The sequence below is a fragment of the Balearica regulorum genome, chromosome 1 (genome assembly GCF_011004875.1).
Source record: "Balearica regulorum gibbericeps isolate bBalReg1 chromosome 1, bBalReg1.pri, whole genome shotgun sequence".
Lineage (NCBI taxonomy): Eukaryota > Metazoa > Chordata > Aves > Gruiformes > Gruidae > Balearica > Balearica regulorum.
This window is the reverse complement of record NC_046184.1, coordinates 189,268,536-189,291,735: the sequence shown is the minus strand read 5'-3', so window position 1 is coordinate 189,291,735 and position 23,200 is coordinate 189,268,536. Positions and strand designations below refer to the sequence as shown.

The 23,200-nt window shown below is 41.3% G+C and overlaps 1 protein-coding gene across 1 annotated transcript; it reads right to left on the bottom strand.

The window, feature by feature from the left end:
* Positions 1 to 795: 795 nt before the first annotated feature.
* SERPINE3 (serpin family E member 3) lies at positions 796 to 22,230 on the bottom strand. Its single transcript, XM_075742962.1, is given in 8 exon segments — positions 796 to 923; positions 5,085 to 5,171; positions 8,303 to 8,403; positions 9,467 to 9,659; positions 14,827 to 15,024; positions 16,319 to 16,552; positions 20,976 to 21,273; positions 22,105 to 22,230. Coding segments are annotated over 8 exon segments (1,365 nt in total).
* Positions 22,231 to 23,200: the final 970 nt, after the last annotated feature.

Sequence of the window (23,200 nt, the reverse complement as noted above, 5' to 3'; positions counted from 1 at the left end):
GAGACATACTCTGTAGTTTGGTTTGGGGGCTGGGGGAGTTCATTTGCAAGAAAGAGTTATCAGTTGCAAAAGAAACATACACTTTCCTTGCAAAAATGGAGATAGAAGTTAGGCTTTTTGTCGAGCTAAAGTACCTGATTATATACAGTGAATATCCATGGCTTTTGATAACCTGAACGTCTCCTGAGGATACTAAGTAGTGAAGAGTCCAGATGTGTAAAATTATCTCCTCAAAGGTGTTGATATTCAAGATGTGAGGGAAGAGAAACTTGCTTCTACATGTTCTGAGCTGTGGCCGGGCAAGATTGTTGGTCTTCAGAATTTCTGAGCCATCCCCCTAGAAACTGCTGAGGTAGGAATTAATACAGGGAGTTTCTGGCCCTGGAGTCCTGGTGCCTATAGGCAGAAGTCTGTTGTGTGCCATCTGTGTAGGCATGAATAAGTTTCATTTATAGGGAAGATTTCTATTTTAACTTCAGATACTAATCCAGCTGATCCGGACCATTTGTAATTTGAAACGCCCAGCGGAGGCTGGTCCCTAATCCTGGGGCATTTCAGATCTGTAAGATCTTTCTAGTGCTTGTAATTATGGTAGAAATCTTTTTGAGCACATACTGCATATACATAGAAGAGGCTAATCTGGCTTCCCTGGCTTCTATGACTGTCATGCATTCTTTGTAAAGAAATTAAACTATTCTTTATGCTTTAAAAAACATAACCCCACCGTTTCCATGGTTAAAATTTCCTGGACTGAAGAATGGCATGCTATTCACAAAGAACTTACTAATTTCAGTGCTACTTGTGAAGGATTCTGCTAGTGAAACGGAGAGCATGCATACCTGTGTTAGCTTGTCTCAGAAAAAATGTGAAAGGTCTGTCTGCTTTGAAAATAGGCGTTCGAGATCTTTTTAGTAATACCATTGCTGTAATGCAACAAAGAAAACATTAGTAAAATGTGTCCGTCTTCATTCCATCTTCTGTACAGTGCCTTCAAGCTCTGATGTTTAGTACCTTGAGTTTTGAGTTGCTCCTCTGCTTGAAGAGTAAAACAACAATTTTATCCCACAATTAAATCAGTCTGGGTGAATGAACAAGTCAAGTGGTGTGACACTACATGCAGGTGATTCATGTGTATTTCGTTGCTGAAGTGAGTCTGGCTGGCTTTGGATTTCAAAGGTAATATTACTGTTGTTATCACAGCCCTAACTCTGCTGAAGTCATGCCATGCTATGGCCTAATCCGTTAGCCAATTCCTAGCTATGCTGTTCTTGTAAAAAAGATAAGCGTGGCACAAATGTAGTCCCTTTTCTAAATGAGGGACAAACAGCAGAGAAATACCTATGTCATCCTGGAATTTCTCTGTCAGAGTTCTCAACAAAACCTAAGTATCCTCAATTTATGACTGTCCTTCCCCTCTCTAGTTGTGGGTTAATTATTAGATTTTTAAATAAAGAGTCTTTAAGAATTATGATGGCTTAGCTATTCTTAAAATACAGCTTGTTTACAAAAATTCTTCCTTGTATTACGAATACATTGTCCAAAAAACCCCACAATACTAAAAAACCCAGATTTGGATTATTTTTTAATGAGCAGTTAAAACAATAGAATTCAATTGAAAATTCAAGTAGGACTCAGTACAACTAGTTTGAGTGGTACTATTTCAGTGCTTGTAAAAAAAGTACCTACTTCAGCTTTCAAGCTGCTGTGTGACTAGATCCAGAGCTTTTAAAGTAAACAATAAAAACATAATTATACCTTTTTTAAACCAGCTTCTTAGCTTGTTCTGACTGGAGTTAAGGGAAGTTAAGGAAGTCAAGGGAAGTTTTGGCATTGGTTTCAATAGGATAAAGGTCTGATGTCTGATTTCTGTTGCCCTTAGTCTGCAGAGGCTGGAAGCAAGGGCCAGTAGCCTGAGAGGAATACAGAGAAATTGTTCGAGCAGCCAGCAATCAGGTTAGGAAGGCGAAAGCCCTGGTAGAATTAAATCTGACCAATGATGTCAAGGGCAACAAGAAAAGCTTCTATATATATATATATATCAGTGATAAAAAGAAGGCTAGGGAAAATGTGAGCCCTCTCCGGAAGGAAACAGGAGACCTGGTTACTCAGGACGTGGAGAAGGCTGAGGTACTCAATGACCTTTTTGCCTCAGTCTTCCCCAGCGAGTGCTCCACCCACACTGCCCAAGTCGCAGAAGGCAAAGGCAGGGACTGGGCGAATGAAGAACCACCCACTGTAGGAGAAGATCAGGTTCAAGACCATCTAAGGAACCTGAAGGTGCACAAGTCCATGGAACCTGATGAGATGCATCCACGAGTCCTGAGGGAACTGGCGGATCAAGTTGCTAAGCTATTCTCCATCATATTTGAGAAGTCATGGCAGTCTAGTGAGGTTCCCACTGACTGGAAAAGGGGAAACGTAACCCTCATTTTTAAAAAGGGAGAAAAGGAAGACCCAGGGAACTACAGGTTGGTCAGTCTCACCTCTGTGCCTGGCAAGATCATGGAGCAGATCCTCCTGGAAATTCTGTTCAGTCACATGGAAAATAAGGAGGTGATGGCTTCACTAAGGGCAAATTGTGCCTGACAAATGGCCTTCTGTGACAGGGTTACAGCATTGGTGGATAAAGGAAGAGCAACTGGTGTCATCTACCTGGACTTGTGCAAAGCATTTGATGCTGTCCTGCATGATTTCCTTGTCTCTAAATTGGAGACACATGGATTTGATGGATGGACCACTTGGTGGATAAGGAACTGGCTGGATGGTTGCACTCAAAAGAGTTGCAGTCAACATCTCAATGTCCAAGTGGAGATCAGTGATGAGTGGTGTTCCTCAGGGGTCAGTATTGGGACCGGCAGTTCAACATCTTTGTCAGCGACACGAACAGTGGGATCGAGTGCACCCTCAGCAAGTTTGCTGATGACACCAAAGCTGTGTGGTGTGGTTGACATGCTGGAGGGAAGGGATGCCATCCAGAGGGACCTTGACAGGCTCAAGAGGTGGGCCCATGCAAACCTCATGAAGTTCAACAAGGCCAAGTGCAGGGTCCTGCATGTGGGTCAGTGCAATCCCAAGCACAACTATAGACTGGGCGAGGAATGGATTGAAAGCAGCCCTGAGCAGAAGGACTTGGACCCCACCTGGAGTACTGTGTCCAGCTTTGGGGTCCCCAGTACAAGAAAGACATGGAGCTGTTGGAGTGAGTCCAGAGGAGAGTCATGAAGATGATCAGAGGTCTGGAGCACCTCTCCTATGAGGACAGGCTGAGAGAGTTGGGCTTGTTCAGCCTGGAGAAAAGGCGGCTCCAGAGAGACCTTATTGTGGCCTTTCAATACTTAAAGGGAGCCTACAGGAAAGCTGGAGAGGGACTGTTGACAAGGGCATGTAGTGATAGGACAAAGGGTAATGGCCTTTAGCTGAAGGAGGGTAGATTTAGATTAGATATAAGGAAGAAGTTCTTTACTGTGAGGGTGGTGAGGCACTGGAACAGGTTGCCCAGAGAGGTTGTGGCTGCCTTCTCCCTGGAAGTGTTCAAGGCCAGGTTGGATGAGGCTTTGGGCAACATGGTCTAGTGGAGGGTGTCCCTGCCCATGGCAGGGGAGTTGGAACTAGATGATCTTTAAGATCTTCCAACAGAAACCATTCTATGATTAGTCTTTGGTATGTAATTGAAGCCACCTAAAAGCTTTTATTTTGTGTGGGAATTACCAGAATAATTACTAAAAATATGAATGCCCCAGTAGAGATTAAAATTGTCATAAATGTAAAACTGTACAGTTCTGCAGCAAGGTTAACTAAGTTATGTCAAATTTTCACAGTACACCCAGAGACGTACAGTGTGTGTCTTATTCAAAGTTGCTACTAGGGGAATACCACACCAAATGAGGTGTGCTCAGATTCCTTTTGGCATCATGACCGTGGGATGTCTGCAATGAGGGGAAGTGCGCCTTACAGCAGCCCAGCGTCCTGGGCCCTGCAGGGAGTTGCACTGTGGTTTTCTCCCTATGAGCCTCTTGGATTCCTTTCTGAAAGAAAGGAAGACAAGCAGGAGAAATGGGAGAGACCTAGACCTTGCCCTGATCTGCAGTGCAAACACTAGCGTTTGCAATGTGCGCGTGGACCCACGTCTACAAGTCAGCACAGCCCAGGGAAGCAGAAAGGCGAGATGTGCTTAGCAATCACCCTTCTGTTGTGCTGATCTTTGAACAGCTTGAGGACACGCGCAGCTTCTGAAGAGAAGCAAGTGGCAGTAATGCCTACATAATCCATGCAGAGGTCTAGGCCTACTGCTGTCTTTCACACGGGGTTGTAGAATCTCTGGAGCTTCTGAGGGAAACAAAAAAAGCAGGGGCTGCCTTTGATAAAGCTTGTGTGATGAAAAGAAATATGAGGATTGCACAGTTCAGTATTTTTAGTTCCCCTGTGTTTTGCAAGTTGTGATGAAGGATTTCTATTGAGATGTCATTCACCTTATGCAGGTCATTTATTGGCTCTGTAGTCTATAGCTGAGATTTTACTCTGAATCTCCCCACTCAGCCAGCCCCAGCTGCTCACATGGAAATGATCTGTTAGCAGAAACTACTGCACACAACGGTCACACCTCAAACTACATAAGAAACAAACCTGTCTTCATCTTCGTGAAGACAAAACTTCTCTGTCATGACCTTCAACGCTACCAAAGAGATCATCTTCAAAAACCAAACCCCATAATGGTTCAGGAGGTATGGACAAAACATTAGTAACCTTTTTTCATTCTTTGCTTTTATGATCTGAGCAGATTTGACCAACAGAAAAAGTAGTGGTTTACTTTCTTAACCTGGATTTTCTCTGGGCTAGTAAAGCTGGTTTTCACTTGAGTTTTATATGTTAGTCTAAGATCAAACATGGAAAGGGAAGAGTTTTAAGAGTTTTTATGAACAATTACAAAATGGAAGTGTGTTAAACATAAAAGTTTAAATTTAGATTAGGCATACATTTAAATACTACCATGCTTTTTGTTTGTTTGTTTGTTTTAAATAAAACACTAGTAGTTATTTCTGTAGTGATAATCTTCAGAAGTGAAAAGTAAAGTTTATTTGATTTACCTGTAGCTCCTGATGCCTTTGTACCATCTTCTGTTGCTTCAATTTCTGCTTTGTGAACAGCTTCTGAAATATAAAGACTACCTTGCTCTGCAAAAAAACACCAGAAATGAATATTAATAGTTATTTTCTGAATTCTATCCAGAACACTTTTTTTTTCCTTCTTCTTCTTAATTCAGAATGCTTTTAGCTTTTTTTCTGCAGAATCTAAGAATGACATAACTGTTAGGTATTTCACCCAGGCAACTAATTCAATAGCAGCATACTAAGTATAATATATGTCACCCTGTTAGCTTTTCTTCAGTTGCAAATTCCTTCCATTGGTTCCTTCACCACGTCATGTTTGGAAAGGCAGCACAGTATAAACCTGCCTTGTAATTGCTTTTTCTATATCTGGCTTCCATGTTAGAAGATCCTCAGTTCTAATTTTTACTCGGCTCCTGATTTTTCATACACATGCCTAATATGGATGAGCATAGGTAGTCTGAACATCTAAGCTAGCTTGATATGAAGGACTTTTTTAGCTCCGCAAAAAGCTGAGATAGTATGACTACATGCCTTTTGGACCAGCATGACCTAATATGCAGGCAACTTGGAGAATAAGCTAAAAAGCTCATGTGTGTCTTGGATCTATCTGCTCGATGGCCCAGGTTCCTCTGACTTCTCTATGAAACGTGGATCCTACTTTCAGACAAGCAGTGAAGTTCTTGGGAAAGAATCACTACTGTGAAAGCAAAGTTGGAATATTTTTCTGCTTAAAGGTATTTTTGCTGTTGACTTATAATTCAAATCTGCTTTCTAATCTGGGGGAGGGGGAACAACAAGATTTTCACCGTGTTTGTATCTGTGTAAACCTGGAAGAGCTGTGAGGTGCCCTCATGTTTCTGCTGATGGACCCAGCTGCAATCTGTCCCATTTCCACTGATGTCCAGTGGCGGGAGTCAGACTCAGGCTACAGAAGAGCATTTCTTTGACACAATATAGGAGTATCCTTAAAGCGAGATGACACATGAGGAAGGCGACATTAGTTTGCCTAGTCTAGGGAAGACGGCATGTCTCAGATCTCTGTATTGCTGACAGAGGGAGGCAGGTCCCTTGCCCATGTGAGTAGGAATGTGCACATTTGATTGACTCTTTGACTATAGAGGGACTTTAAGTCACCATTGTGACTCTCTTCTCCCTCATTTTTACCCACGTTTAGCTATTCTTTGATCTTTATGACTGTTTTCCCACTATATGGATGACAGTGGACTGAATGCTGAATGGGAATTCATAGTTTGAGAGGTCTCCAGGTTGTGGTGGACAACAAGGTTACATGATGAGAGTAGAAATTAATTAACATAGTGGGGACAATGAATGAATTGAGGAACTGTTTGAAGGGAAATTGCAGAAAACCCACTCTTCAGGAAGAAACGGTGGGGCTGTGTAAGAGTAAAACTGAGAAGGGCCTCAACATATCCTTTAATCCATAACCCTGCCACAGGCAGGATCAAATACTTCTACAAGTCTCATCCTGTATTGATGTGAAGCAGAAAACCATCAAGTTGCATAGGAAAGAAGCTGCTAAATGAGATTGTTTACGATGGAGTCAATTTCCTCCAAGTATTTAAATATATATTAACTTTACAAAATGCATCCTTGTGCACTTTATCACTGTATTAACACTGTTTTTGCAATAGACATGTAACAAATAAGAGGGCAGTAACAAATTATTTTTAACGTGCATCTCTGCAGTCTGAGATATGTACTGCAATAAAAAAAATGCTATGTTCAATTTTAAAAGGGGTATAAAACCCCCATAAGTAATGTGTGAGGTTTGTTCCAGAAAAGCAACTTTTCTGTAAAAGCAGGTGTCTTGGTTTCAGCTGAGATAGTGTTAATTTTCTTTCTAGTAGCTGGTACAGTGCTGTGGTTTGGATTTAGGATGAGAATAACGTTGATAACACACTGATGTTTTAGTTGTTGCTGGGTAGTGGTAGTGTCTACACCCAGTCCAAGGACTTTCCAGTTCCCCAGGCCCTGCCAGATGCACAGGGCGCTGGGAGAGCACAGCCAGGACAGCTGACCCAGCCTGGCCAAAGGGACATTCCCCACCATAGAACGTCATGCTCCGGATAGAACTGGGGAAGTGAGCGGGGAGGTGGTATCACTGCTTGGAAACAGACTGGGCTTCAGGTTGTTTTCTTCTGCAGGTGGTGAAAAATTGCATTTGTGCCTCACTTTTTGTTGTTGTTGTTGTTATTATTATTATTATTATTATTATTATCCTTTGTTATCCTATTAAACTGTCTTTATCTCAACCCACGAGGTTTTCTCCTCATCCTAGCGAGGGGAGAAGGGTGAGTGACCAGCCGCATGGTGCTCAGTTACCAACTGGGGCAAAACCATGACAGCAGATTTGTCTAAATTGGAGGAACTTCTTGTCATAACTCCATTTATTTTCTGACATGCACAAGAATTGCATTAGCTCTCTGCATCTCTAGGAGCAGCTACCACTATGAGTCCTTGCTTTGAGGAGAAATGACTAAATTGAAATGATTTGTGTTGCTTAAAGTAGTAAAAAAAAAAAAAAAAAGGATAATTTGGATTATTTTAGTACTTAATACTAAATAGGGATAAAAATTTTCCAAGGAGCAGGATAATTTCAGACTTTCAAAACCAAGACAGTTTACAATCATAACACTAGCGAAGGGAAAATACAATTTAGACAACTGGCCATTGGATTAGCAAGACAACATAGCACAGGCATATGCCAATATTGTTGGCATCAATATTGTTTGTGGTGTCAGGAGTTGGAGTACTGACTTATTGGACCAGCATTTCTAACTGTTAAATGATTAAATGACTGACTATTTAAAAACATAAATAGGAATGCAAGTTTTACTAAAGTATCCTAAATTTCTGAATCAATAACCATTTTCCAGGCCTACGCTGTCTTTACAGTTCTAATCTTAAATAAAGAAGGGAAGAAAAAAAGGAGGAAAAAAAAAAGCAAGACCAAACCCAACCCTATCCCTTTCAGATTCCTGTTTCCTACAGAACAAGAGCTCAAAATACAATTGCTGATAATAAAGTAGAACAGTTGGGTGTGAATTGTATTTTAGTTTCACAGAGGAAGAAGTACAATCAGTTCAGAAGGCCTAGGTCTACTGAATCATTCAAATGTAAGAGTCTACAGCTACTGGGCCAGTGATCATTTTTTATTCAGTCAAGCCTCTTACCTGAAATACCTTTAAAATTAGCAGCGATGGGATCAAATGCGTCTCTAATTCCCAAGGCAGAAAAAACTGTCTTTAGGTCAAAAAGGCTTTGAATACTGAACCTGAAATTAATATGGTAGATTTTATTTAAATGTGGGATTCATAGTTTGAGAGACCTGAAAGGTGGAACAGATGTAATTTATTTCAAGCCTTTGCATTTCATCCATCTATTTCTGTATGAGCCCAATGCCTTCCGTTTGATTAAGTGTACTTTGCAGAAAAGCGACTCATTTTCACCTGAAGACGTTAACAGAAGGAATCCCTCGCCTCCATCTATTGCAATCAGACCACCTCTCAGTCTTCTTGACACATGAACTCTGCATTTCCCCAAGTGTCCTCTTTTTAACAATCTGTAGCAAAGGGCCCTTTGAAACATTTGCAAAAGATTAGCTTGGAGAAAAAGAATATTAATGTACAGATTGTTTTCCAGTGCTTCATTAAGGTGGGGAATGTATTGTAAGAGATGTGTAACAAAGCCTTTCCATGCTGATCCATACAATAGCTAGAGCCACAAAAGGCCCTCCTGCACCTGATTCCTCCTGCTATGCAATTTCATTCGAATAGATGATAGAAAATACCTACAGGACGTGCACATTTGCTAGCGACGGCAAATGACTAATGTGGAAAATGAACGGCTGAAACTTGCTCTGTGTGCTGAAAGATGGATATGACCGGTGGGGGGCCTCAAGTTCTTTGTAGAGTACTTTTGTAGTATACCAGCAAGTTGTAAAAATAAGCTATTACAATTTTTTTTGAAGGTTATATATTTACTCTTTCTTAAGCAAAGAGAAAAACAGAGTGTGGGAAAGGGCAAAGGAACATTTTTCTCTTTTTAGATCTTTAAAGGATTGTTATACCCCAAACAAATTTTAAGTAAAAGCTGTAGGATCAACTGAAATACTTGGTTTTTAAAACAGTACAGAGCACACCAGAAAGTTTTGGCATTCCCAGCTCATCTCTTCATGACTTAAGAAAAGGTTACAGCTTTTCAGATCACGTGATGAATAACAAAACTGAAAGTATCTCATTTGATTTTTGTCTCACACATTGCGTGTGTCAGCACTATCACACAGAATTCCAACAACCGAAGTAGCGAAGCCACCTTGCAGTATTAATATTGCTTACCTAGGTAGAAAAATGTCCATCTTCGTTCTTTTTAAGCTGTTGGCCCAGAGCGTTTTGGCAGAAAGGTGAGACTCAATCTGGGACAAAGATGTTCTTTTGTGGCTGGGAAGCACTAGGAACATGCTGAGTTTCTCCCCCAGGTAGGGTAACTCGACCACGCTGAAAGCTTCCAGAGCTGCGGTCTGGAATTGGCCTGTATGTGGGAAAATATAGATCTTTTTTCATCATTCAAGTGGGGAAAAAAACCCCAAAACTCAGAACCCGAGCCTGGGTCAGTAGACGGTTTGGAACAGCAGTGATGGGATAAAAGGGGTTGTCTCTAGCGCATGGGCTCTTGCAGCCAGCTCAGGTTGCTCTTAACTCACAACAGTGGATCATCTGAACAGAGCTGATTGTGTGAGATATATATCTATATCTATATATCTTGGCAGAAAATTACCAATGACAGTAATAGTACATGAAGCACTTTCTCAACAGAGCATGGATATTTTATTACTTTCTCACATAGTAGCTGTCCTCCTTGCTTGGAGTTTAAAAAACATTACCGAGGCAATGACAGTGACTTTATGGTGACTGTTCCTGCAATGCTTGTTCTTTGCATTAACTTACAATTTTCTAGTATCTTTCACTAAAAATTCACTACTGATAGAAATTACAAGAACAAAATTAAGTATCCTATTTAATTGACTGAAACCTACTTTGCCTCATATTTTCATCTTTACTACCTTTAACTTTATTTCAAGAAAGTTACATTAATAAAGTAGTTAGGTTTATGCTTATTTAAGCACCAAATTTCTTATTTTTGAAAATCTAGGCACAAAGACCTATTAAAATCAGATGAAGGTTATAAAAACTAATCTCAAAAGTAAAAGTTGGTGGGCTTCCAGACTTGTAATTACTCATGCAACAATTTGTAACAGCCATTTAAAAGTACCGTTTTAGTTCCATATTTCGAAGAACAATTAATCCAGGCATTTTTAATGGCCTTTGTTGTACAGCAGAACAGATTCAATTATCACAATTTTACTTTCTTCTTTTTTTTTTGGTCTGTTAATCCAATAAATAGCATTTCAGGAACACTCAGCAATAGTTAGCAGGCCAGGAGTTAAATACAAGTTGCAAGCAAACGACTTACTGCCTTTGCTGCAGGCCATCCAAAATACTGAATCTACTCCTTCCTCACCCAGCTGTAGTAGTTGTATCTTCAACAGTAGATGCTCATGCTTTTTGAGTCCGGGCTTATAATTAACAGCATATAGATAGCTAATGTTCATAATATGTAAATATTTGCCAATTAATACGTACCTATAGGATGTCTCAAATGTTTAGTGTACGACATTTGTTAGTTTTACAGATAATGGACTACATAGGATTCATGAAATGTAGATTATTCTGCTAGATTAAATTTTAGGCTCTCATTTTAGCTCTCCCGCAATGCAACACGGAGAGGGAATTGTGCTGTTAAAACCGCCTCCCAGCACGTGGATCGTTTGGTGGGACAAGGCCTTCTGGTTTGTAACATGCAAGCAGGGAAGATTTATGTTTGTAGTGCAGTGAACATGAGTGGTTTAATTTGTGGGCATGCTGATATTTCGAAGTCAGCACATTATGTGCACAAATGTTATACAGTCCTTATTTGTTAATTAGAAAGAAAATCAAAGACTTGAGATTATTGAATCAGGACATTTAGTATTCCTTACTTGAACTGATTTTGAGCATCCCATAAGGATTGTATAGGTGCTAAATCAGTATTCAAATACAGTTAACAAATTGCTTGGAAAAATGAAAATGTAAAATAGCTGCAATGTTTAAAATGCATGTATAGACAGTAATGGTGACATTTTCTCAGAGCAGTGTTAATTGTCCCCAGGCTGATTTGTTCTGCGTGGACGTGTTAAAAGGATAAATAATGTTGTAAATGCTCAGATTGATAACAAGCCACAGCTAATCCTTCTCGCTCTGTGTTCTAAAACATCTCTTCTGATGGGAGACAGCTGCTATCATTTAATAATGAAGGAAAGTTATCTCCTGCCTCTGTTTGGTTGTACTGAACCTGTCTTTCATGTTAATTTCAAACTGATTTGTTAGAAATGTTTCTAGCATTTCTGGTGACAAAGACTGGCCCTATCAAATCTGACAATCAGCAAATTTAAATGATCCCTCTCATTTTGACTTCTCTGAAAAGTCTCCCCAGCTGCAGAAAGCTCACACAGTTCAGACCGGATGAAAAGGTAATCCCAGTATTTTGGTTAACTTTCCTTTTCTGTGCAAATATTTAGCAGTCCAGCTACCTGCTTAAGGACAATAGGAGAGAGCTGTCATGTTTAGGCAAATGGTCAGACAAGCACAACTAACGATTTCACATCAAATTTGCAAAGACTCAGGAGCAAATATATGGTCAGTCAATGCAGCTCAGCTGCTGAATTTCTGGTCACTGGTCTCTACCCGAGATCCCCACTTGTATAAGCACCTGCTGCCCCCCACCTTTGGTCATTTCAGGCCTCTCATTTCTTTATCTCGCTCCACTGCAAGAGAAAGTTCAGAGAAGAGGTCTGTTCCTGAGCCAGAAGGTGTGTCTTAGTCCCAAGAAACCTGTTTGTTTACCTGAAGAGCTCTCAAAGCAACAAAAGGTGAGGCTATTCCAGATATCACAGGTACCAAAGCCCCTGCAGTGAACTGGTCATACAAAATCACCCAGGACTGAAAGATTATGAGTCGATGTAGTAGTTTATGTTACTCAGCAATGAGGATGATAATGTGTAGGGTTTTGGAAGGAGAAACTCTTCAATCCTGAGTAAAGTCAATTAACTGATAGAAGATTCAGATGCAAAGAGGATGGGAATGGACTCAGGAGTTGCAGCCCCAGCAGGAGGAAGCAGCGTGGTGGACATGCCACAGATGTTCCAGAAGAAGAAATGCCAAAAAGAAAGATCTAACAGTAAGGACAAGCTTGCAAAGAGTGGAAAATGATTCCTTAGCCAGGTGAACTATGATTCAGAGACAAATAGGCATAGAAATAGCAAGTGGCCAACTGCCTGCCTGATGTGACTTGCACAGAAAAGGAAAATGTTTTGGCCATATAAACAAAAGAAAAAGGAAGGAAGAATGGTGCTGCTGAACACTGTGAATTTAATTGTTTTTCTAGATTCATCCCAATTATTTGCTGGAACTGATAGGAAAGAAATAATTTGATGATACAGCAAAGGATAATGGTGAGGTTCCTAAAGGAAATGAGGAAAGAACAGGAGGTGTTCCAACACCAGAGAGAGAAACAAAGTTTAAACTACTTGAGAGAGACAAATAATAATCTGGGGCCTTGATGATCACCACCCCAGAATATGAAAAGAACTTGGATGTGAAATTGCAAATGTGTCAGCAAAGATTTTTAATGACCTGTAGATTCAGTTGTGTCCCATGGCTAGAAAACAGGAATGTATTTATAAAGAAAAGAAAGTATTCTGGGAAATTTTATGTCTTTGAGACGTTTTAGAACATATTCTGAAGAAAAGAATAATCAAGTCGCAGAGGGAAATAGAAAGTGAGATAAATTGCAACATCGGGTAGACCCTAGCAACAAATCTATAAGCTTTTTTGACTTGATAATTGATTTGATAAAAAGGCATAGATCTAGCTTTAAGTAAAACATTAAATATAGTTTCACTGTGGCGTTATTTACAGGTAGAAGTAATGGCAATTAGAGCAAGAAATGAAAGGCAGGAAGCAGCCACATGAAGGGGAAACTACAACGAGCTGTTAGAAGTGGGTCTCCCAGGTTGAAAAGAGGTTACCAGTGGCTTTCCAAAGTATTGCAACACTCCAGACTTTCACCAAAGGCAAACAGTGAGGTTACCATGATGACTGCAGCAGTGGAATTCAAATGATGGTTCAAAAACACACAAAAAAAGATGTGTACCTATTGAGATTTCCCTCCACTTGATTTACCTAGGACTCCACAGCTGGAATAAAATGAAGAAACAAAAAAGCCCTAGGTGGGGTCAACCTTGAGTAACCACCCTGAGCCGATTCTGCAGTCCACTACACAAGGTATTTTTAGGAAGTCATAGAAATACTAAGAGCATTTTATTGAGCATGTATATGGCCTCATTAAAAGTATTATGTAAATTCCTGGCCACTTACTTTCAAGAAAGATTGATTTAAATTGGAAAAGTGCAGAAAAGGACTACTAGAGAATTGGAATACCCAGGTTTTTTAATAGATTAGAAGAACCTGGCATCTTCAGCTTAGCTAACAGGGAATTGAGAGGCATCTTGGTGACTGGCAAATACATTTGGGAGTAAATATCGAAGCTGAGGAGAAACTATTTAAGTTAAAGGATAAACCTGTCACAATGGTAAAACCTATAAATTGGTCTTGAAAAAATTTAGACTTGGAATTAGAAAGGTTTTAACCCAAGTGAAGTTTTGAAATTGAGGGTAGAAGGGAAATGAGCTTTTTATATTTTGAAAGGGATTGTAGAGCTAAATGGAAGAATTCCTGGTCGTAGAAAATTAAGCCTACAGCATGAGTCCTATCAGCAACCCACATACTCCAGGCCTTTGAAAGGAGCATGCACTGTATTCATATGTCATACAAATAAAAGTTTGATCTGTATTTATACTGGTTTAAGCCCATGCTGAAAGCATCCACTGATTTGATATAAAGGACCAAAAAATTCCTCTCCCCTTTATTGCAGAAACTGTCCCTGAAGATTTGCAGTTTTGCCCTAACACCTTGGAGACAGGCTGTGGCAGGAGGGATGCATGTGCGGTGCTGGTGCTCACAGTGGCATTATCCTCTCTCTCGTGCTCACACACTCGAGAGGCAAACAGTGATTAGGTTGAGGGACCAGGAAATTTCTTACCCACATCACAAATCATGTCGGTAGGGGCTTGATCTTGTTTTAGTCTTAACTGCCCCTCATTGGTGTTGTCATGGCATCAGATGTGCTTCCTACAGTCCTCCCTTCCTAAGCAGCTTTATTTAACAAGCTCCTAGCTATTGCAAAGGACTTTATATACCAAGGTACTTCCAGTCTCTCCTATTTCCTTCTCCTGGTGCCTTGTGGTTGATTGCTATAGCTAAGTTTGTTATGGAGTGCTGGGAGGTGTTGGTCTGTGAGGGATGGGGCACAGATGGCTGTAGATATTTTAGGAACCATTTTGAACCTAGGATCTGTTTCATGATTGCCTGGAATTATAAGGAGTCAATTCGGTCACCCAGGTGGTCTCTTTGATGGGATTTCTTCTGAGACTTCTCCAAGCTGGAAAAATAACACATCTCAGTGTGGCAGCTGTGGAAATTAAATAAATAAAACTGTTCCATGTTGTACAATAGAGCAAATCTGGATCAAGGACAGTTACCGTAGTTAACTTCGGCTGTGTGATGCATTGTGGGCACTTTCAGTGTTGAGCCCTCTGCCGTGGTAAATGGCAACATCTGGGTGTCCATAAAGGAAAACTTCTTTTGCCACATGCTTTTGAAGTACATGGTGCTCACCAGGGTGATCTGGCTGAGCGGCGACCCGGCGCTCTCCAACGGCATACCATGCACATCCCCATCTGCAGGGAAAAGAGGTGGGGAGGGGGACACATGCTGTCCTACTTGTCCAGACCTAAAGGTCAGGTCTATGTGAGCACATAAAACACGTCAGGACCGCTCTCCGTCCCCAAGGGCAAGAGGCACAACTCACAAGGCACCGTTAAACGCTTTACCTTCCCATCCCCACCTGCACATGGACCTCGTTGGTGTTGTCTGTTGGTCCGTGCTCTCCCCAGAACCAAGCTTGAATTGGCCAGTGTTGAGGACCAAAGTTGTGCCAGGACTATGCTAATCACTGAACAGCATGGAGGACAGCAGCCTGCTGGTCAGCACCATGCCCTGACCATAACTGGTTTTCTAGCTTAAATGTGCCCACGTGTATCTTGGAGTGGTTCCTTGTTAGCACCAGAAATCCACAGTGAAATGGATTCATGATTACAGACCACTTTATGAAGTAACTAAGTCAGCTGAAGGTCGTATCCTAATTCTCTGTGTCTCCTATTTACTTGGCAGTTCAACTGATCCTGCTTTGGGTATCCCAAAGATTTTTGGAAATGTGATCCACTTTTAATTCATTGATATGCATGCCAGCACCACAATATGAATTCCCATTTTAGTACCTGCTTCTAGAGCAATATTTTTCTATCATGAAGCTGGATCACTTATTACAGTTCATTTGAGAATTTTTTTTTTCAATAGTAGCTTTAATGTGTGTGTTTAACATCACCTCACATGTTGATGGCCAAATCAACACTCACGTAACTGAAGTTGATGGGGTAAATCAGGGATCGATTTTCTCTGCTGCGTCTAAGGACTTGCTTTTTCAATTATTTTTTTCATTAACACAGAATTTAATTTCATTACTTTTCTTGCTTGTGTGGAAAGTAAATTTTTTTTATTTCCCATTTTGACTTTTTTAAACTCAGAGTCTGACTGCTGAGCTTACGGCCCTGTGTGTTCCCCACAGCAGCATGAAAGCAGTCAATGCAGCAAACTCCACCCCTGGGGAATTTGGCTGCTCCTCATTAAAACCAAAACCACTGCAAATGATAGCCATTTTAAAAATTAGAGGAACAAGGCCAAGCAGTTACCAACTTGATACTGCAAACTTACACTCACAGATTCAGACCTATTCCGGCTCTTTCCTTGTGTTAGAAATGAGCATCAGCACAAGAATTAGATTTCCTGGCTCTCAGCCTTGGTTTAGACAACACGGAGGGTGGCAAAAAACTTTGTACTTGGGTAAATGCAGGTTCTCTTATTACTCTTTACATATTATTCATGTGCAGTCATTCTCATGGGCTGTTACGTTACCTCCAAGGTTACTGGTGATCCATTCCTGTATTTGGGCTGTGGTTCTGTTGGGGTCACTGAAGTTGGTGTGCTGCAGGCTGCTGTTTGCCCAGCGCGCAGCACGTGCAGTGAAGAGGGGTGAAACCTTCACGCCAGCGTTCACGAAGAAGGAACATGCCAGCTGAACCACTGCACTTTGGCTGGAGTCGGTTGCTCCTTCGTGCGCTGCGTGCAAGAAATCCTGCACGCTTTGATCTGCCAGGCAGGAGAGAGGGAGAAACTGCAATTATCATGGTGTGGCTGAGGACAGCAGAGATTGCACCAAGGCTCAGCAGGTCTCAACTCCAGTGCTGACACCAGTGTCCTCTGAAACTTAAAGCCCTGTTAACAGCTGAAGCACCCTTGACTTTATGGGGTATTACTGTCAAGCACTACTGTCAAGGACAGTGACACACTGGGCACAGGAAAGTACTCTTCATGTTGCTGTAAAAATCACTCTACTGTGGATATGTCAAGCGGCCGATTTCACATCAGGCTCACACCTCTATGCCAACACAGCTCTTGCAGTTCATAAGGAACATTATTTTCCTTCAGGAAGTCTCTAGGTTCCCATTAGGGAGACCTAGCACCTCTGGCCGTGACTGGCTGAGCTGCCAATGCCGCAGTACCGTCATCTCCTTCTGCTATTATTGATAACACACAACCCAGGAAAGGCATCTCCCGGCCTGTCCCCAGTTTGTCTCTGCTGCCCTTGGCCCTCATGTGGTGTTTTATTTCTTGAAGGACGGTGTCCCAAACTGGCCCAGTATTGCAGATGAGACCTGGCAATGCTAAGTAGAGCTGGTAGGTTGCTTCATCTGTTTTAAAAGCGACTTTTGTCTTCATACAACCCACAACAGTGTCTTCTTTTTCTGAAGTACAATTATATTTCCCATTCAATGGTTTTGGTTTTTTTTTTTTTAAATTCCTAAGAGCCCTCAGATCCTTTCCTAAAAAAACTTTTCTTTGGCTAATTGTTCCCTGATTTGAATGGCTGATTATTCCTTCTAAATGTAGAATTTTGTGCTTGTCCTTATTGAATTGTGTCCTATTCACTTCATACATTTCTCTGATTTGCCAGGATCCTTTTGAATTCTATTCTGATCTTCTGAAATGTTTGTAGCAACTACGAGCTCAGTGTCATTAAAAAATTCAGTAATGTATTCTCTAGTTTGTTGTCTACTAACGAAAATAGTTGAATAGTGCCCCAGTCTCCTGTTCCTGGTGAGCTCATGGTAGTTCATAGAATCATAGAATGGTTTGGGTTGGAAAGGACATTTAAAGGTCATCTAGTCCAACCCCTCTGCAATAAGCAGGGACATCTTCAGCTAGATCAGGACGGTGGTGGCTTCTGTAATGGATACAGGGTTGAGGTGCGGGTCCAACAGAAACATGAGTCCTGCAAACTTAGAGGATCTTGTGTTTTTAAAATCACAAAGTTTCTAGTAGGCTCCCCTGAAGGGTGATTTAGCAGCCATTTCTGGCTGTCATTATTTTGCTCATTTGTAATGGTTTGTGATGGGGTGTTTCATGCCAAGGTGACCTCCTGAGGCCTGGGACTTGCACCCAGTCTGAACAATGTTGATGGGCTCTGTGTCAAATCTCCTCAAACTTCTTGTGTTCATTGTTCAGCCCCTTTCCCATATCCCTTGTTGTGCTTTGGAGGACATTTGCCTACATTCAGCTGATAAAAGTCTTGTTGAGTTCATTATTTGCCTTTAAGATGTTTCCAGCAGGTTCCTCCTCCCATAAATAAGCTTCCTCTTAGGAGTGGGAAATTTCTAGAGCTTGCTCTTCTTCAGCAAGACATGAGTGCGTCTTGGCTCTGCAGGACCACTAGGACCTCTCTGCTTTCCTGGGGAAAGAGGCACCAGGTGTCCCAATTTTTGTGTGAAACCTAAGCAACAAATTTCTGTCCACTGTCTCCAAGAGGGGTCTTTCTTATACCCTTTGCTTCTCCAGGGTGCCATACTCGGCCCAGGTGCTCCTCTGCCTTGGACTGAAACCCTGGGGTGCCCTGGGCAGCCCTCAGGTATCCAGCTCCCCATGGGCATGGCTGGGCTTGCCGTTATGGCCCTGGCTGGAAATCTTGGGTTTGACTCCAGGGAGACCTTAGGCAAAGGAAGGTGTCACCCAGTTTCTCCAGATGCCTGCAGGTGTACAGCACTGGAGGGATGCCAGGCTGGGCTGCCACCTGGGACATGGAAGGTTTGGGGTGGCTAGCCAGGGGAGGATCCATCCCTCCTGGACCAACCTGTCCCAGGCTGAGCATCAGGTCAAGGGCAGGATTGCTGTGAGCCTCCAGCTGCCAGCCAGATCCCCGATCTTATCAGGAGACTTTAACTATGTTGGTTCAGATTCTTGATGGGGTGAAAGAGGAGTTTTACATCTACTGATTTCTACCACCCGAGAATCTGGTGTTTTCTGACCTAATAGTGCTCCTTTAATAACCTGCAGGAAGACTTATGGGAAGTTTGGTATTAACATTTAGATCTATTACTCTTTAAGGGATAAAATATTGAACTCTTTGAACAGATGTCAGGAAAGCTCACACGGTCTGAGGTGTAAAGTGCTTTTCTCGTGTGTTTTGCATTAGTGCAGGAGCATTTGGCAAGCTCTCTGGAGGATGTGAGAAATCAAAGATGGTAAATTGGAAGCAGATGTTAACGTGAGGTGTGGTATCCTGAGTTTGTAACTTCAATCATATCAAAGTGCTTAGCTAACCACACTCTTGAATTCCTACTCGGAAAACAGTTCAAAATTGCTTTAAAATATTCTACCATGGATAAAATAAAACATCAAGGAGAAAGCATTTTAAAGCATGTCATTTTGCCTGTGCTGTCTAGAGAGACATCCCTTTATACACTGTTTTTCTTAGTACTAGAATAAAGGTGAACAAATCTTCTGAGCATTAAAAGAAGATTACAAGTGCCTGTAAGAGCAGATTCTCCATGAATAGTGAATGAACCATCAATGTTTCCATTGTTTTCAGCCTGCTCAGATTTTAAACACATCCTTCATTATTGCTTAAGACAGACCAACAGAAACATTAATGCAAACATCTAACGGAAGAAAGGAATTTTATCAGATATGCATATGTGATTTGGTTTTACTCATCTGATAGGAAATCTGATCTAAGTATTCGATTTATTTATTTGATTGAAACCATTTGAGGAAGTGGTTTCCTTCTCCATTGCTGGAAATGTGCTGTTATAACCCATAGCAATAGCTCCCACCCTACTTTATTTTCACATTCACGCACTAATATTACAGAAACCCAAAGCTCACGTGGCTTGTGCCACAGACAAGTAAAATGGGGATAAAATGTCTGCTCGATATGATGTGTCACATGGGAAGTAAGGCAGCACAAAAGAGCTAGCAGGTCATTAACAGCCTCTGCACTTCTCTTCGTTACATTTTGTGTGGAGATCTGTGCCTGACTTTCACTGGGCAATATTATTCTTAGGGTTCTTTTTTAATAACTGAGCTCCTAATGACCAGATGTATCAAGCAAGGTATAAACTTTGTATGAATTAATGTTGTTTAAAGTTATCCTACTGATTTTAGAGAAACAGGAGTGTTATAGGCAAGATTTCATTATATCAGCTGCTCATAACATAGATGCACGGTCCTTGCATCAGTACAAGCAGCTGTATCTGTATATATCAGCCAGAGTTAGCTCTTACTGCTGTGTTGGTTTTGAATATCAATGCTATACAGAATGGTAATGGTGACTATACAGCACAGGACGGTGAAATTGCTGTAGGTTTTATCTTTAGTCTTCATATGCTGAAAGTAAATTTTATGCTGAGAAACAGCAGTGTCATCTCTATACATAAGTCTTGTATGTAAGCTGCAAATTTTGAAGATGAGGCAGTCATCTGCTTTTCATAAACATTGTGCCCATAATGTAAAATAGTTTTTGACGTGTGATATGAGATGATAGGATAATCCAGAGCTAAAATGAAAACAGCATCCTTAAATTCATCTGACTTAATGCTGGATTCAAGACATCTGCCTTTTCCATATCCCTTCCAGATTCCCAGTGAGTTTTATTTTAGCCTGCTTTCAGGGAAAGATGCAACTGCACCGTCCATCTGTCAATGTACATCTCTCTCTGCCAGTCTCCTTCTAATAACTTTACATCTTTTTGGCCAGTTGTAATAACATTACAAAAGGTGCAAAGTCTTAAAGATAATTCAATTTCTGTAGGTTTCATAAAATTTGTTAATGGGATAGGAGAGTAAACGACAGTCCTCTGCCTGGCACCTCTTTGCAGAGGACGCAGGGGAGGCCACGACACAATGGGGACCATGAACCCCTGGGAAACCAGGAGCAATTCTGCTGTTCATGGAAGTAGCTTTTCTAGCCGTAGTTGTATTTCAGTGCAGTAAAAGACTAAGCACCAATCAAGAAAAAAAAGAGGAATAATAATGTGCATATCAACTATTCCCTTGAGTTTCCTTTGTACAGCTGATACCAGGCTATCAAATATGGAGAATACACTCCTAAACTAAATCTTGCGGTGTGACAGAAGACAGAAGTTTAGTATGATGTGTGCAATTGCCATCTCCTTAGTAAAGCTGTGAATTTATTGCAAAATGTAAGACAAGAAATATTTTTTTAAGCAGTACATTACCATGAATGTTGTATCCTAGTGCATCCTGCAGCTCCATAAAGGTATTTCCTTGAGCTCCAAACTGCAGCAGCTCCAAAGCAACAGCCACACTTGCTGGAGAGACTACCAGATTGGTTCTGTTCTCTGCTTCAGATACATGCCGGTAGAGATTGATGGCAAATTCAGTCTTCAGCTCTTTCAGCTCATCATAGGATATGCAGTTTCCCTTGATTAAACAGCAAGCAGACAGGATAAATGCAGAGAAGAAAATGGGCGACATGAGGGCGAGCTGGGAACACTCTCCACCATCTAATCATACCTGCAATTAATAATACAGATATATTTAGAAAAGCAATAGGCTGAGTTGACAGAGGAACTTTCTCTTTCCATCAGTGTTAAGATATCACTTGCAATAGTAGTGATGACTGTTAAAACACTTGCCCAGATCTACCCAGTAGCTTTTGTCATAAAAAAAATTAAACAAGATGTAGGGACTTGCTGATGGCTCTGTTAACTAACAAGAACTGAGTTTTCCAGAATGCTGTACCATATGGGATGGTGGGCCATTACGGTCCGTGTAGACGCAGAGCCCCTTGTTAAAAAGTCAACTACCTGCACACATGATGGGACACCTTAGTGAAGTCTCCATGCTGTTGAGCACCCACAGCTCCTTTTGGTCCCCAGCAGAAAGGGGGTCACATCCAGCACTCCCAGAAGGAAGGCCACCCCTTGTGAGGTACAGGTATCTAACTGGAAGCTCCAGGCTGGGCTTTAGATCCAAGTTTGCAAAAGGCTGGCTTCAAATTCCCACCCACCCACCCACCCGATATTCCTTCTATGAAATTTATCACAGTGAAAAAAGGTTGTATTTGCAAAAGGCTTCAGTGCTTGCAGCACAAAATCACTGCTTCGGATTTTTATGGGAAATCAAGCATTGGTCAATGTTGTATTAAGAGACACTTCTGTTCATATTTAAAGGAATAATGCTAAAATGACAGAATAGCTTTCTTTACAGAATTTTGCCTTTTGAACATCGTATGCAAGTATATTTTAAAAAATACTGCACCTTCTTTCACATCAGGATTTCCTACAAATCTTTCTCCATGCCCTTTGCTCTAGAGAGCACCTCTAATGCCTCGTATTTACTCACAGTTAGCTCTGTCAAATTGTCTTGCCTTTCTGTGTCCTTCTGGGTGTCTGAATGGAAGCTGTCTATGTACGTCTTGTCTCCTTCTTTAATAGGTAGTGGAGTAAAGACTAAGTCATGAGACTGCATTTAAAGGGATAGTCAGTGATCAGAGTCTCTGTCGGCGATGTCTGTACCACTCTGTCCAAATTCCTGTAGGCTACAAGCTCTATGGAGAGCCAGGCAAAGCAGCATGCCACTGACCAGCAAATCCAAGGCAAGGAACAAAAAGGTACACATGGAGATACAGTCAGCAACTTCCTTGCAAGCTCTGCTCGAGCCTCATGACACTTGTGACCTGCTGGTACCGAGCAAGGCATCTCCTATCTCTCTTCCCACCCCCCTCCTTCTTTTATATGAATTCCATTGATTCCTCTGCCACAAAGGGGAAGAGAAAGGGCTCTCTGTGTACCAGGCACACAGCTATTTCCCCCCCACACACACTTTGAAACCTTATTCAGAAATCCCATGCAATTAAAATGTCTTTATTTGCCATTATTTTTAAATGCCATCCCAAATAGCAAGATTTTTCATTCACTCTTTAGTTTCCAGGAGGAATGAAACAACAAAGTGGTGCACTTGAAGGAGATCAAATGAGGAAGGGGTCGCTTTGAATAAACCAGAAGCAGAAAAGCTGTGGTTGTGACTGCTTTAAAAGCAGTTTCAGCTGTTCATGGCTTTCTTCATGTGACAAGATCAAATCCTGCCCGTCATATTCACAGGTTCAGCCTCACAGCTTCACAATGGCACCTAAGGCAAGCGAGGTTTTGGCTTAAAAATATGTGTAAAACGGCAGCTTACTGATCTTTGTGGAGTTTGACATTATATATACACTTAGCTATTTTACAACATATGTTCCTGTTGCTACTGGGAAAGAAAACATGGGGGAAAAAGATCGTTAAAATTGAGTAACAGTGTTTATGTGCTACTGTTTCCTCCTTGGCGGGGAAGGAGCAGCCACACAATTGAATTAGGGCCCAAATGAGCACGAGGCAACGGGCCTCCCTTCGTCTGCACTTGTGCTGTTCCTCTCTTTCTGCTCTTTTGAGAAGATGACAGA